The following is a 15791-nucleotide window of genomic DNA, read 5'->3' as shown; positions in this document are numbered from 1 at the left end:
GAAATGCTTAATTCAATCATTATGGTAATTAGTGTAATTATTTCTATAACGCATTACTCTACGCCACATATTTTAATCCACGAATTGTAGCTAGCGAGTTTGCAAAGCATACCTATTTGGAATGAATTCTGAGGATGGCACCGGTTTCGTCAGACTTCCACCGTCAGACTTCCGATAAATATGCGCTGTTGTTCCATTTACCTTTTTTATTAAAACGCTGCTTTATGCATTGAAGCCCGAAAGTAACTATAACGCCAATGAATTTCGTCGGAAACATTGATGAATAATGTCTCGAAACTGGTGCAGTCCTTGGAATTCCTTTCAAGTAGATACGCCTTGCGAACTCACCGGCTATAAATCGTAGATTGAAATATGTGGCTTAATGTCATTAATAAAAAAGTGAATTAGTGTAAGAATGTTAAGTACCCAAATAAGCTGCTATTGTTTACGCCAGTCGCGCAGGCGAATGAGTCAGCCTGGCAGCTCTCAACTCATCATTTCCCCCTGTAAATTCTGGCGTGATGGGATGAAATTTAAAAGCAAAATACACCGACTAAATACGTTTGGCTTTAAAGATTTTTGTTAGCTGCCGTTCACTATATGAAAACAAGAATGCAGCCCGGTTGCTTTGTTGTGACTGACTCATCTTCGCTTCATTTGATTAAATGATGATGATGACGATGATGATGACGATGATGATGATGACGACGACGACGACGTCGTCAATATTAGTGGCATTTAATGGAACAAAGGCTATACGATCACCAAATAGAACACCAAACAATGGTGATTGGTCGGCTATAAATTGCTGTAATAAACAGATGGTCGTCGTACAATGCTACGTACCTTACGTTTCATCGTATTAAAACAAAATAAAAAAGTTGGTGCAGAGTGCTACGTTAAACATACATAATTTCACACAAGCATGACTGAAAACGGAGCGCCTAATGATTAGGATTAGTGAGTTTCAGCAGTGAGAAGTTACAGTACGGTAAGAGAGGTAATACCGTGCCGGTCGAGGACTGCGCATGAACGCACTTTACCGTACGGGAAGACTTTCCGTATACGGCATACTAGTCGGTAAGGAGTCAGTACGGCTCGGCTCGCACCGTGTCTTGCGAGCCGAGCCGCACCAAGCCAAGCCAATTGAGGAACTGGCGTCGGCCGCACAGTCCACGTCGTGCATGGCCACGTCTTGCGTGCGTTTTCCACCATGATAGGACCAAGGCAAGAGTTCTAATTCACCTTCTGCGGCGCGACGAAATGGCAGCAAGTATGACCGCCCATCTAACCAAAAGGTAAACGTGGGCTGAACTGAGCTTGTGGCCGTACCTTTCGTAATAGGCGCTTAATATACTCCGGCTTTATGAAAAAAAATATTAAAAGAAGAGAAAAATCATCGAAAAGAAAAACAGAAAATAAGAAGTGGTATAAAAAAGAACCGTCCAGATTGGTGGCGCCATCTAGTGACGCAGAGTTTACTTAGAGTAACTAACTATTTTACTTATCTGCTGGTGTAAAGTGTTGGCAGCGGCGAAACAAACACTTTTTTTATGTATTGCTTAAACAAGAACAACTACGTAACAAAAAGAAAGGTTTCACGTGTTGTAGGATAAAGTATCACACGCTCTCAAAACTGTTGCGTCCTTTGGGGTGCATATTTGTCCTACAACGATATTCGTCATCTGCGTTGCTTGCGTTTCCTTTATTGAAAACTCAGCGCTCGCTACTTTCCTGTCGAGAATGCTGTGTCCCACTGATAACGCGCAAACCGTTCGTGACTGGGAAGATGATTATTGTTGTGGGACAAAAATAAGCCCCAACGGGTGTAAATTTTTTTAAGAGTGCAAGATGGCGCTACCGGCCTTGTTGACTGGCGTCTACGCTTGCGGTAAACAACAATGCGTGTATTCGTGTATGTGTGCAGTTCCGTTAACAACAATGCGTGTATGGGCAAGCTGAAGCTTTCTAGTATTCGCAAAAACTAATATTTCATGCTCAGCAAATAGTTATTGCAGCCTAAAGCCCCAATGTTAGCCGCTATCATCATCATCACATTACCGCACGCGTCGAGCGGCACACGCAGCTAAAATGCCTTCGGTCATCGCGGTAGTACGCAGCGGTAACACCGTGCCGTATACCGCACTTACCGCACTTACCGTACCGTAATACGGCACTGCTAAAACTCTTTATTACTACGACGGCGATGACGACGACCATAGCCGGGCATGACATAGCCGGGACAATGACAATAGCCAGGCACTCATTGGCCCTTTCCTCGGCAAGAGCAGCGAGGCATCGTGCCTACCGAAATGTTTTGACCTGCAGCATTTAACACCGAACTCTTTCAAGTGACGCTAGCTTAGCAGGACTCTTTGAGGAACCATAAGGCACTGTTTGGGATATCATTGGATTTGGCGAGGTTAGAAGCACTGATGAGGCTTATACAGTGCTGAAATATGGCCACGTCCTCCGCTGAAGAGGGCTGCCAGATAAGAAGCAGTAGGGCGTAGTATTCTTAATCCATAGGGACATAGCGGGCAACATTTACGAATTCTACAGCATTATTGAGAGGGTATCAGTAGTCGTAACAATACTTAATAAGATGTATAGGTTAAACGTAGTACAAGCCTACGCTCCAACCTCCGGTCATGATGATAATGAAATAGATCAGTTTTATGAAGAGGTTGAATTAGCGATGAGAAAAGTGCTAACTCAGTATTGGCCTCGAGCTCCACCACTGGAAAAGCTGGCGCCACCGTCGGCGTGACGTGCTACGAGGGATCACGTGGACATAGCGGCCGCGTCGGCTGCTTCGGGCGGGCCGAAGCGAGCTGAAAACGAGTTTAAATTCCCTCGTACGCTGCGGTCCTCACTTAGTGGCGAAATTTTCCCGCTTCGAGTGTCTCCTTTACAACGCTTCAAAGCACTACAATAGGTAGTGGCTGTCTTTGAAGGCGCGCAACATGGTAGGCTACTGCTCGGTTCCGCAGGGCCGGACGCACGTAACGGAGGCCGGTGTCAGCCTTATTCACACGTAGCCGCAGGACAAGAAGCTGCGTGAAGCTTGGCTCGCGAAACATAAAACCGGCAAACAGTCATCGGCTACAACTCGGGTATGCAAGAAGCACAGACGCGAGGAAGATTTCTGCTACGTCGCCCGGTCTGCGATGTTCTGAAAATGCGCACTGAGACGCTCGCCCGAGTCCGCTGCCCGACTAATGTCATGACGGTTTGGTCTATGAGCTTGTCGATGCTATAGATGCTCGCAAGTTGAGTGGAGTGGAAAGGCAGCGGTAAGAAGCACATTTAAAAAAGCATGGCATATGGTCATGTTTGTGTTATGAATTAATGCACTGAATTACAAAAAAGGAGCAGCGGGAAATTGCACGCTGAGAACACCGATAAACATACAGTGCGACGCAACTCGAGAAATAACATTGAAAGGTCAAAGAATTTAGAAGAAAAAAAGATTGAATCGTCGCGACGGGGCATCACAGGCGTCGAAGTCTCTACAATGAAATTATTTTTGAACAGCTCTGATAGCGCCCACGCAACAATGGTTGCTTGTATACTGTCAAATGCTCATATTCTGCGGCCTAAAGCTCATGGCACGGTGCGAAAACGCGCGCGCGGAAAAAGCGATAAACAGTGCGCGGACAAGCATGCAGACGCGCAGTCGGTCGCTGCGAATCTGCGCGATCGCTGCATTGAGGCTTCGTTCTATTACGCTCCATTTAGTTATACAAACACTATAAGAACATATTTCACGTAGTTTTCTCTCAGCGTTTACCTACCTTTCACGCAAGAAGCCGGCTCGGGAGACTCCATCGCGGCGACCGCGCGCAGTGGCGTTCACTGTACGTATTCGGTAAGGAGATAGCGTCTGTAAACGATTGTGTGCTTTCAGTTTGCCCAAGATTATTACTTAGACAGTAAGAAACTTCTCTCGTTTCGAAAGTACTTATAGAAATGTCCGGGAGAGCTCGCGCGTGGTGTTTTCAGTGAGCGCTGACAGCAAAGCCTATGAGGAACGCGCCGCATGATCCCTCATACTACGCCCGCGAGGCGCTTCCGATAGATGGCCACTCCGTAACTCCTCGCCGCCAATACTGTAGTAATGGGCGACTTCAATGCAAAAGTAGGGAAAAGGCAGGCTGGTGAACAAGCAATTGGCAGCTACGGCGTCGATTCTGGGAACGCAAGAAGACATATGCTGGTAGAATTAGCAGAAAGGAATAAGCTGCGAATAATGAACACCTCATTCAGGAAGGGTAGCAATAGAATGGGAACCTGGAAAAGCCCTAATGGTGAAATAAGAAATGTAGTCGATCTCATACTTTCTGCCGATCCTAGCATATTGCAGGATGTAGAAGTGTTAGGTAGGGCAAAGTGCAGTCGATCACAGGATAGTGAGGTCCAGGATTCAACTCAATTTGGAGAGATATAAAGTAAAATTGGTAAACAATAAACAGGCCAACCTAGACGCAGTAAGAGTAAAAGCAGACCAATTCAGGCTGGTACTTGCAAACAAATATGCAGCCTTAGAACAGAGAGATGAATATGACATAGAGGTAATCAAGAAAACCTTCACTAGGCTGGCTTCAGAAGCAGCAATTGAAGTGGGAGGTAAGGCATCAAGGCAACCAGTAGCTAAACTCTCCCAAGTAACAAAGGACCTAATAAAGAAACGGCGAAGAATGAAAGTATCCAACTCAAGAGATCAGATAGAACTCGCGGGACTATCAAAGCTGATTAACAAGGAGAAAATAAGGGATATTCGAAATTATAACGCAAGAAAGACTGAGAAAGTAGCAAAATATGGACGCAGCATGAAATCAGTGAGAAGGAAACTTGGCATAGGACAAACCAAGATGTATGCACTTAAATATAAGCAGGGTAATATCAGCAATCTCGAAAATATAGTAAAAGCAGCGGAAGAATTCTACACTGACCAGTACAGAACCCCGAACATCCACGATACCTCCATTCAAAGTAGTAGTAAACAGGTTACAGAGGCTCCTTCTATAACTAGCGATGAAGTTAGAAGTACCTTGCAATGCATGAAAGGGGGAAAAGCGGCAGAAGATGGAATAACAGTCGATTTAATCAAAGATGGAGACATAATGGTTGAAAAACTTGCGGCCCTTTAAACGAACTGTCTAGCGACTTCAAGGGTCCCAGAGAACTGGAAGAATGCCAACATTATACTAATCCACAAAAAGGGAGACGTTAAAGAATTGAAACATTATAGGTCCGTTAGCGTACTTCTAGTACTATATAAAATATTCACCAAGATAATCTCCAATAGAATAAGGGCAATACTGGAGTTCAGTCAACCAAGGGAACAGGCTGGCTTCAGGAAGGGATACCCTACAATTTATCACATCCATGTCACTAATCAGGTAATCGAGAAATGTGCACACAACAATCAGCCTCTCTATATGGTTTCCATAGATTACGAAAAGGCACTTGATTCAGTACAGATACCAGCAGTTATAGAGGCATTACGTAATCAAGGTGTACAGGACGCTTACGTAAGTATCTTGCAAAATATCTATAGAGATTCCATGCTACCTTAATTCTCCATAAGAAAAGTAGGAATATACCTACGAAGAAAGGGGTCAGAAAGGAGACACAATTTCTCCTATGCTATTCACTCCTTGCTTTCAAGAAGTATTCAAGCTATTAAACTGGGAAGGCTTACGGTTGAGGATCAACAGCGAATTATCTCAGCAACGTTCGTTTTGCTGATGACATTGTCCTATTCAGCAACACTGAGGACGAGTTACAACAAAAGTTTGAGGACTTTAACTGAGAGAGTATAAGAGTGAGGTTGAAGACTAATACGCAGAAGACAAATACTGATCAATAGCCGGGCACGGGAACAAGAGTTCAGGATCACCAGTTAGCATCTAGAGTCTGTAAAGGAGTACGTTCACGTAGGTCAATCACACAGGGGACCTTGATCACGAGAAGAAAATTTGCAGAGCAATAAAAATGGGTTGAGGTACATACGGCAGACATTGTCAGATACTGACTGGAAGTTTACCATTACCATTAGAAAGAAAGGTGCACAATCAGTGCATTCTACCGGTGCTAGCGTACGGGGCACAAACTTGGGGACTGAGGAAAAAGCTCGAAAACAAGTTAAAGTCCACGCAAAGAGCGATGAAACGAAGAATGTTAAGCGTAACGATAAGAGACAGGAAGAGAGGGGTGTGGATCGGAGAGCAAACGGGAATAGACGATATTCTATTTGGCATTCAGAGAAAAAATTGAGCTAGGCAGGTCACGTAACGAGTAGATTAGATAACCCCTGGACCATTAGGGTTACAGAATGGGTGCCAAGGAAGGGAAGCGCAGTCGAGGACGGCAGGAGATTAAGTGGGGTGAGGAAATTAAGAAATTCGAAGGCGCTAGTTGGAATCGATTGGCGCAGAACAGGGGTAATTGGAGACAGCAGGGTGAGGCCTTCGTCCTGCAGTGGACATAAAATAGGCTGATGACGATGACACTAGTCGCACCTCATTTGTTAGAAGGACATCTTCGTGTAACGTGTGTGTTAGGCATATAAATGTGGATTACTGGGCTTTCTGCTGCTCATTCGCTCAAACGCTGTGGTGTTCATTTTTGTCTCTGTGTCTGTATTCTTCGTACTCTTGGTTTCAGCGTTGAGGATACCTCACACTTTTGTTGCTTTAGCTCCAGCGCGGGTGCCAAAAAATATCGCCGCTGAAGAGCCTTCATGCTCGCCCATTGGCTCACTAATTCGCGACTTACGCCGGCACCACTATATGGCTCTGACGTCAGCCACGGAAGTACTATATTTCATGGGCGCAACAAACTCCGGCGGCCTTGGTGGAAGTTGCCCCTTAGCTCGGAGTGGCGCCAATAGCGGCAGGACAGTCGCACATCATTGAGCAATCAAAACGTTCTCGTTCGCCTAATGAAATTCGCTAACAGAGAATTTATTTTACTGCAACCACTCAGACTTACCTCCAGCGGTTTACCGCTTATGTCAGCGAGACGGAGCTTGAACAAGTGGTCCCTGCAAATTAAAGGCGGCGCTCTATAGGTTTAACTTTTAGACAAATTATGAGCTTAAAAATCGTTCCTTTCTATAGTTATACTGTTGATGTGGTTAAGTTTTACTTTCCAGACATGATACCACATTCCCACGAGATATGAGAAAAGGCGGCATGCGGTACATGCCTGCTGAAAAACATCGAAGTATAGAGCAAAGGCTGCAATGAAAAAACGAAAACAAATTCACCATATGCCGAACTAGAGTGTCTTGTGGGTCACACTTACTGGACGTGGCAAACCAAAGAAGAAGGATGAAATCATAGTCACATGTGTTATTATTGCGAAAGAAATTATATTGCCACTCTAGGCGCATTTCCGCCGTCGCCATCGGCGTCGCCTTTATGTTCAGTATAAAGTCCAAGTACGATAACATCGTGCCCGCGCGCCGTATTGTGTGAGTACGAGTGAAAGCAGGCGACGGCGAGTCGAGGACCGCGGCCCGATCTCGCGCGCGCAAGGAAGGAAAGCGAGGAGGAAGGGCGCCTTCTATCGCGCTCAAGGCAGCAGCGGAGGCGCTCCACTCCGGCGGCGGTTGCATATGGCGCGGCTGAGCGCGGCTGCTCAGAACCTATCTTTAAAGCAACCTGCGATGGGTACGGAGTCTGAGCGCGCAACGGCTGATAGTTTCGTGCTCGCTGCGTTCTCACTTATTAGCTCGCGTTGGAGCGAGAGGCAGCACGAAGGTCAACTCGCTCGCTGCTGCCCCGGCCACTCTTCCTCAAGCCAGCATTTTGACCATGAGTGTCCGTGGACACCGAGTGAGATGTGTCTATGTTTGACTGTGCCAGCCCACACTCGTTAATTTAGTTAACAAGCGAATGTTTACAAGTTCAGGCAGCCGATCATTACTTCGTATAGCTGTCTAATTATTTGCTATCGCAATCGATGCTTCGCCTTTCGGACGAAACTGCTACTTCTCTTTTTTCATCCCTTAAATAAAGGCGACACTGGATATCCTCGAGTTATAATCAATGAAAACCGAAAGTGCTCTTTCAAAGTTGCGAAGATGGCTGATTCTAAGGTATCGTTAAAACTCGATATATTAATATTGTCCTGAGAAAATGTAAGGCGTGCAGACACGGACACGAGGGAAGAGAATCAGACAACACAAACGCCGACTGCAAAGGGTGCATTGTGGCGGAAAAGAAAGCGGACATAAAGCTTATCTGCGCATACTCACGTAAGGTAGCGCCACCTTACAATCAGGCACACACGCGCACCTACGCAAAAGACAACTGTTTAGGCAATTCATTTCCTTTTTATGCAGGTTACTCGGAGGTTGGCTCACAGATGCGCTTCCGCTGCTATTGATATGTTAGGCCGCAACCGTGCAACAGTTCGCCCTTCAGATGATAGTCGGCGTTTCTGTTGCCTGGTTGTATTCTCGTGCGTCCGCGTCTGCACACGTTACCTTGTTTTCACAATGAATCTCTACCAACTAGCTCAACTTTATGCAGGTATATTAGAATCACATCATTAGGACGGATAAACGAGCACTGTTTTCCATATTGAAAATAGTGGAAATGTGTAACCGCAATAAAACGTGCACTAAGCGCGATTAGGTTTTTAGGTATATGTGCAAGGATACGCATCGCACATATCCGGTGTTCCAGATAACATTCACGAAAATTTTAGTTTTAGTATTTTATGCAGATGAACCAGGCATGTGGAGAAACGCCATTATTCTTTTGCTCGTGTTCTGCTTGAACAATTAGGTAGAAGCGATTTTTCGTTCATTAATATATTTTCTCGTATAAATAACCGAAGTCCACCCAGCAGTGCCTTTAGCATTCATCTTCGGTGTTTCTTATTGCGTTTTTTTTTTCAGCCTAGCAATGTGTATCATTTATTTTACACTGCTGTATTGGTCACACACAAGGACGCTATCGATGAAATTGAAAATTGTCATCCACTCGACAGTACAGAGCACATATTCAAAGGATCGGTACACCCGGCTCATCAAAGTTAGTGTTACAGTAAAAAAAAATTATCTTACTAGTCATAGGTACGGAAACCTACCGCATAGTACCTGGTATGACCGATAGATTGAATCGCATTATAAAAAAAAATCAGAGAACCCTGAGTTCTCTGTGCCACTTAATTCAAGCATTCGCACACCAGTCAGGTGGTTTGTGTGCCTGCTATGCCGAACAAAATGCTGACTCGGCTAAACGGAGGAGTGCTGTAGACGTTTATCGAAAAACGTGGGCAACTAAAGCAGCGTTAGGTGGCGACATCTCTTGCTATCAAGCACAACTTTCCAGAAAAACCCTTGCGTTGTCTGGCAGCCTAGAAAGCTTGTTATGTAAAGCGCTTCTGCCCGAAGGCCATGAGACCCCTCCCCTCCACCTCCCCCTCCCCCTTCGTCCTGGTCTTCAATTCCGGAAAGGCGATGCACTCCGTCGTCTACGCACCGACACGGCAGTGACGCCTACGCTCAAAGTCCAATACGTTGACAGATCGCTGGACCCAGCTTGCGCCGCTTGCGACGCGGCTGAGTCAGCCACCGCGCAGCATCTGTTACGGACATGTCCTGGCCTATCCGCACTGCGAAAAATCTGTCTTGATGGGTTACAGAGCTCCATCGTTATGTTAAACTGCTGGATCCTTCCAAGTCAAACCCATGCCCACCGGAAAGCCATATATGACAGCTTGCTGCTATGCACTTGTTGAGGAGCGAAACAACCAACTTAATCTGGCCACCCCAGAGGGGTTGCTCTTTATTTACTTTTAACCTCACTGGCCTGTTGTCGCAACTTCATAACCTACCGAATCTGAGCTCATAAATCCAAAGGGGGCACTTAAGCAAGAGAAATTGTGATTTTGACATCACGTGAGGTCATTCACCAAAAATGCATCAATGTGTCACCACCTCTGACTCCAAAAACAACGCTTCGTGCAGGGCACTTCCATGGAGGATGAACATCACGGAACTTGTACAGATGCATTCATTCATATGCATAAACTAAAGTCACCATCTCTGCACTGCTTTACGGCCTGGCGTAAGATGCGAGACGGTTCCCCTGTCAGGCCTGAGTTTGTTCGCAGCAGAAATATGCGAATATATGGGCACTGTTTTTTGCTTTATGTCCGTTTCAGTTTTCTTTTAGTTAGTGTGCAAATCTCTCCTGGGGAAGCAAATGAGATGAGAGTAATTTTGGACTTTCTTGCCCCGCTTACACGTATTCCATAGTGCAATTCAGATGTTTCACTTGTGGAAAAAAAATTCAGGCTACAAGAGGTTAATTATTGTTTCTCTCTCTCTTTCTTTGTGTTGCACGACTCTTTGAAAAACAAAGCCACTATATTATTATAGCTCTCCAACTGTTTGCAAGCCAGCAGGCAAGTGGATATGAAGTCGTTCGACACTTTGATCAAAATTCTACGCACTTTGCTTAACAGTGTCCAAAGGCGTCACCTGTGCCACTCCCCGCTCCTAGCATCTAGGTTTTCGGGTAAGTGTCTAAGCTAGCACAATTCCGCTGTCACAAAATGGCCTAATCTCCGCAGTATCTATTTCAGGGCGCGTATCACAAGACATGTCCGACAAAGCAGCGCAACCTTATCCACGTACATGGCTCCAACGAAGAGGTGCCCTCGGTCGTCGTCCAGGTGGCCAGAGCGGTAGTAGAGCTTGCCACGAGTGAACACCTTCACCGGCAGCGTCACTGCAGCACGCAAATTCACCCAGAAACATTGCTCAGGGGCAAGCAAGCACTAAGAGCGCGTAACATTGACACGCTACGCACACTCGTCCATTTAAAGGTCCACGAAATGCCAATAATAAGTTAAGCTTAAAGCAATAAACTGGACCGCTACGATGTCCGATTTTTCACCTATAGCGAGCAAAGAGCTTGCGTAAGTAAGAAAATGGCAGGATAAGCACCTCAGCGGTAAAATAACATACCAGCTTTCATAACATGTACGAAGCCCAATTTATTAATCCCAAATTGTAGCCACCAGCTGATGACAATTAAAAAAAAGTTACGTACACTCCAATGGGAGAGAGTTCGCCAATTTATTCAAATTTTTTCTGCACGAGATATAGCTCACCGGTGCTCTTTGGTGAGACGTCTTCTAACCGCTCTGATGGAGCTATCTTCGAGAGCTTAGAGCCCTTACTGCGCGGACCTGTGACTCAGAAGCAGGCTGTAGCGCAACGACTTCAAAGATTGCCAGCGAAGCTTGTGTAGGATTCTTGCGTGAGGCACACCCCGTTCGTAGCGGGTAACTTGAATTGCGGAGCATTACGCCAGCACCTTGAGTTGTTGTGCGAGGTTTCTAAGCTGAGCTAGCTAACTCACTCTGGCAAAGTTTTTTTTTGTTATTTTTTTGCGAACCCTTTTGGACATTGCTAACCATGACTTCTGCTCTCTTGCAAAATACAGCACACGCTCGCGTGACTGTTCCCATGCATTGGGCGACAAACGCATTAATGAGACGGACGAACAATAGTCAACCTTGCCGCTGTTTATCATGCCGCACTTCTGTGTAAATACGGCTGTCCTTGCCATCATTTTCTCGGAAGCACCTGACACGAATGAATGAACTCCGGGGTTTTACGAGCCTGAACCACGATCTGATCACGAGACACGCCGTATGGAGGAACTCCAGATTAATTTTGACCAGCTGGGCTTCTTTAACGTACACCAAAATTTATGTAAACGAGCGCTTCTGCATTCCGCTCCGATCGAAGTTCCGGCCGCCGCGGCCGGAATCCAACCAGCGCCCTCGGAACTCAACAGCACACCACCATGACCTCTGGTGGAGCATCTATCACCTTCGTCCTCGTGGCATCACTGAGCCGACGCCTCAAAGTGCGATTTGCGTGGTCTACTGTTTGCATTTCGAGATGTATATATTGTGAATGGTGCAGCTAGCATGAACATGAATATTGCATGACATTAAACTTGTGACCTGCGCGATGCTCAGACACAAACAATGCGTGAGATTAAACGTCGCATAGGATGAAACAAAGACAAGTTTACACGTCGCAGTCAAACTTTTAACATTTAATGAACCTCTTCACGTGAGCTTCGCTTCGCATGGATTCCAACATGTACCTTAGATCTGCATTTTTTTTTCATTGTCAAAATACTTAGCCGCTGATTTCCGGGAAAATGCTTAGTTGCACTTTTATTTTTCGCACAACCGAGACATATGCCCGTTTAAAAAAAAGAACTGTTTTCTTTTTCTCTTTTTTTATGAAATACGTTTGAACTTCAACGTTTCCTAAAAGAACGTTGAGGTTTGAAAGCGCGCCGAAACTATGGTCCGGGAGAACGGCAGGCCATGGTGGAGCGTCCCGCTACAAAATCTCTAAATTATGGCGATACAAAAGCTCTGCGTCATAAAGAGCTTAGTGGCCATCGTGTCTCGCGAGAAAATGCGCAGTTTCGATAGCAGTTCGAACAACTACGAGGAAGCGAAGGCAGAAAAGGTATGGTGGCGGCAGCATTATATCACCGATAACGGCGTTCGTGGCTCGACAAGGTGACTTTAAGAAAGAACTGTGAGTGTGGAAACGATTTGTTAAGAGGTGCTTATAATATAAAGCACATTTTGCGCCATTCATGAAAGGTGCTACATGGTCCCTACATGGGGCTTCGAGACACGCAGTAGGAGCGGACCGTGTCAGAGCCAAGCACAGAAAAACAAAAACAAAAAAGACAGGTGTCTTACGTAAAAAGAACGATGATAATAACATAGCCTGGTGAAATGCAGGGGGCAGTATGCTATATGCTTTTGAGGTTTCTATGTGTACCCATGGCCTGAGGAATGGGCGACGTGGTCAGAAGGCTGTTCGCTGGGGTCAGCCGGTCAAGCACTTCGGGCATTTTCGTGGATCCGCCTTCAACCGTTGCAGCATCGAAAATGTTCCCGCTGCTCGACGCCATGAAGACCACTACGGTGAGCACGGAGCCAATCAAGGCGGACACCAGCAAGGCCATCAGCGCCAAGCCTACGTACAACGGACGACAGGCGTCGCCTTCCTGCACGGAGGGAATCCTAACAAGTCACGTGTAATCTTCATTTCAACACCAAGAATAGTGACACTGGCTATGCCGGGAAAAACAGCAGTTACATGAGCTACAGCGAGAGGTATGCACTACATAAGCATTCACACCCGACCTGTCGGTCAAGCGACCTTTCTCCAACATTTTCAAACGCAAAGAACCGATCGTCATCAGGTTTTCCAAGAAAATGGCACTTCGGCGTTGACAGTGAAGATAGCAGACCGGGTGCCCGGTTGTTCTCAGATACATCAAACCGAAAGGGACAGTTGCGACAGTGATTGACTTTTTCTCAATATACACCTGCCTTATTGGCAACAATGCAGGGCAAAAGGAAGGCCCTGCATGCATATATATATATATATATATATATATATATATATATATATATATATATATATATATATATATATATATATATATATATATATATATATGTATGTATATAATCACGACCACATATAACCAACAGCTAATGAGGCCAAGGAGTGCAACGAAAATTAGCTGTGGTTGAAATTAGATATTAGTAAAAGGAAATGAAAGTGGACGAAAAGATAACTTGTCGCCGGTGGGAGCCGAACCCACAACCTCCGCATTACGCGTGCGCTGCACTACCACTTGTGCTACGGCGACGGCTATTAATCCGTCCGCTAACTTGGGTGTTTGAGTAGATCTAGTCCTGAGAATGTTAGCCAGCGCCACACGACGCTATGGCTGGCGGATGTGGAAGATCCTTCTTTTGCCCGATCGATTCACGTAACACGTGAACTTGGGAGAGAGAGCACGTGGTTAAAAAACGTCGTATGCTATCTAATGACATCAAGGCTGCCGGATTGAGGACCCTCGCTAAGAATAAACGAGAGAAGCAGTGAAACCGACGGGCTCATGAGCTGCTGTCAATAATCTACAGAAGCAACCGTGTGTGTTCGCAGAGAATGTGCCTACAGTTGGGAGTGTGCCGAAGAATGGATATCATAGCGACCAAAAAGCCATTGTGACCGTCGTTACCAGGTGACAGTGAGTGATGCAATAAAGTCGTTACCACAAGTTTTCTTACCACGACATTTACAGCTCCGCTGGTCAGCCACATTCGCAGGGCGGAGTAGGCTTGACTTTTTCTTTCTTTCTTGTCGATAGACATGGGCCACATTGTATTTTAGGACAGCCAAATAGCGACTTTAGCAAGCTTCAGAAATCTTGCTCATCCAAGGCGGCCCAAATATTAATACTTCGAAATTTGTGACGTCACTTTGACGTATCGGTACTGGACCTTCGGCAGGAAATTCAAAAGAAAGGAACTTTGACTTTCGTTTTTTTCTACTAAAAGTCGGTTCATACGGGCAGAATTGAAGAAAATATCGTTTTGAAATACATATTTTACGAGTGCATACTGATTTAATGTTAATTTTTAGTGTTCCTAATTCTCGTCAACGATAGTTAGGTGAATACAAGGCTGGTCTCAGACTTATGAAGCAAGGTAATTCGGCCCTGTTTCTACAAAGATGTACGTTGTGTCCCTCAGAGTAATACAGAGTAATCGTAAATGTCATAAGCTTTCGCCGTAGTGGGCAGCCGAAGGGGCCGAAGACATTATAAACGCCAGCTTTCGGACGCGTACGTGCGTCCGAAATGTCGTCGTTTGCACAGTCCGGCGAACCGCCTCTGAAGTGAAGCGTCATTTAGGACTAGTCAGTAACGCTTGGCAGTGGGCGTTTTACCATTAGTAGTGCGTATTTGAGGTACTTTCCAGCGTAAATCGATGTCAAGGTTACATGCCAGGCTGCTCACCTTCTGCAGGTGCGCCTGGATTGTTCTCGTTGACGCGGGTTCCACGACCGGGTTCGCGGGAGTCCAGTTGGGCTGTTGCTCACCACCCTGCGGCAGCTGCTGTCCGTACGCCTGCTGCTGATAATGCGCGTTATGAGCTTGATCCGCCTGCGAAGGCAGAGAAATTCCGCTGTGATGAGACAGCCGCTGGTACTGCGCTACAGGCATCATGGCTCAGCACTGATTCCACTGGATCGTCCTCGTGTTCCTGCTCGCGGCACGAGGCACGGCTTTCTTCTTCTTCTTTTGCAACTGCAACCGCCGCCTACTGATGACGATCAGGTAGATGCACGAGTAGAGCCTTGGAGCTAGTGGCACATAATCACTCTGGATGATTGGCCAAGGAATGGGTGCTTCGAAATAAAATAAGCAATAAAAATGTAAAAAGACTTGTAGCTTAGAATAAAGAGAAATAGAACGAAGACAATGATTTGATGAAAATAAAGAATTGCATGAAAAACATAGTAAAACGAACGCGTCGTCAGAATATGGCGCAAGCCCATTGTTAAGGATAGGCCATAGCTGTGCACTCGTCAATCAATTAATGAATGTTTACAACGGCTCTTTTGTCGTGCGTCCTCGGCATTGCACAGAACTGCTAACAGAGTTATGCTGCTGCTGCACAAACGCTAGCGCCAAATTTTTGTCTGGTATGCTTGGTTTAAATCTCTACGAGCTGAACTAAGTTCTCGGTGCTGGCCGAAAAAGCGAGCGCGCAGGATAATACTATGGGCGGCACAGGAAACTTGTCTAAATGTTGTCCTTCTGGCTTCATATAAACATTTGGATTCTTATGTTAGCAATTGCGCGAAACTTACCTGTCAATAGAGCGTTTCCGCGGACACATAAATAATTAATTCT

General features: G+C 45.7%; 1 protein-coding gene across 1 annotated transcript in view; it reads right to left on the bottom strand.

Annotated features, from left to right (window-relative positions):
- The window catches only part of LOC142571663 (semaphorin-2A-like), a 48103-nt gene extending 32912 nt beyond the window's left edge, over positions 1–15191 (bottom strand). The window contains exons 1-4 of the mRNA XM_075680187.1: positions 14892–15191; positions 12854–13082; positions 10664–10757; positions 7000–7051 (exon numbers count right to left, since the gene is read on the bottom strand). Coding sequence (XP_075536302.1) covers positions 7000–7051; positions 10664–10757; positions 12854–13082; positions 14892–15101 — 585 coding nt within the window. The 5' untranslated portion in view covers positions 15102–15191. The remainder of the gene's footprint in view (positions 1–6999; positions 7052–10663; positions 10758–12853; positions 13083–14891) is intronic.
- Positions 15192–15791: the final 600 nt, after the last annotated feature.

Source organism: Dermacentor variabilis, chromosome 2 (genome assembly GCF_050947875.1).
Source record: "Dermacentor variabilis isolate Ectoservices chromosome 2, ASM5094787v1, whole genome shotgun sequence".
NCBI lineage: Eukaryota > Metazoa > Arthropoda > Arachnida > Ixodida > Ixodidae > Dermacentor > Dermacentor variabilis.
The sequence above is the reverse complement of the archived record's forward strand: the minus strand, read 5'-3'. Positions and strand labels throughout refer to the sequence as shown.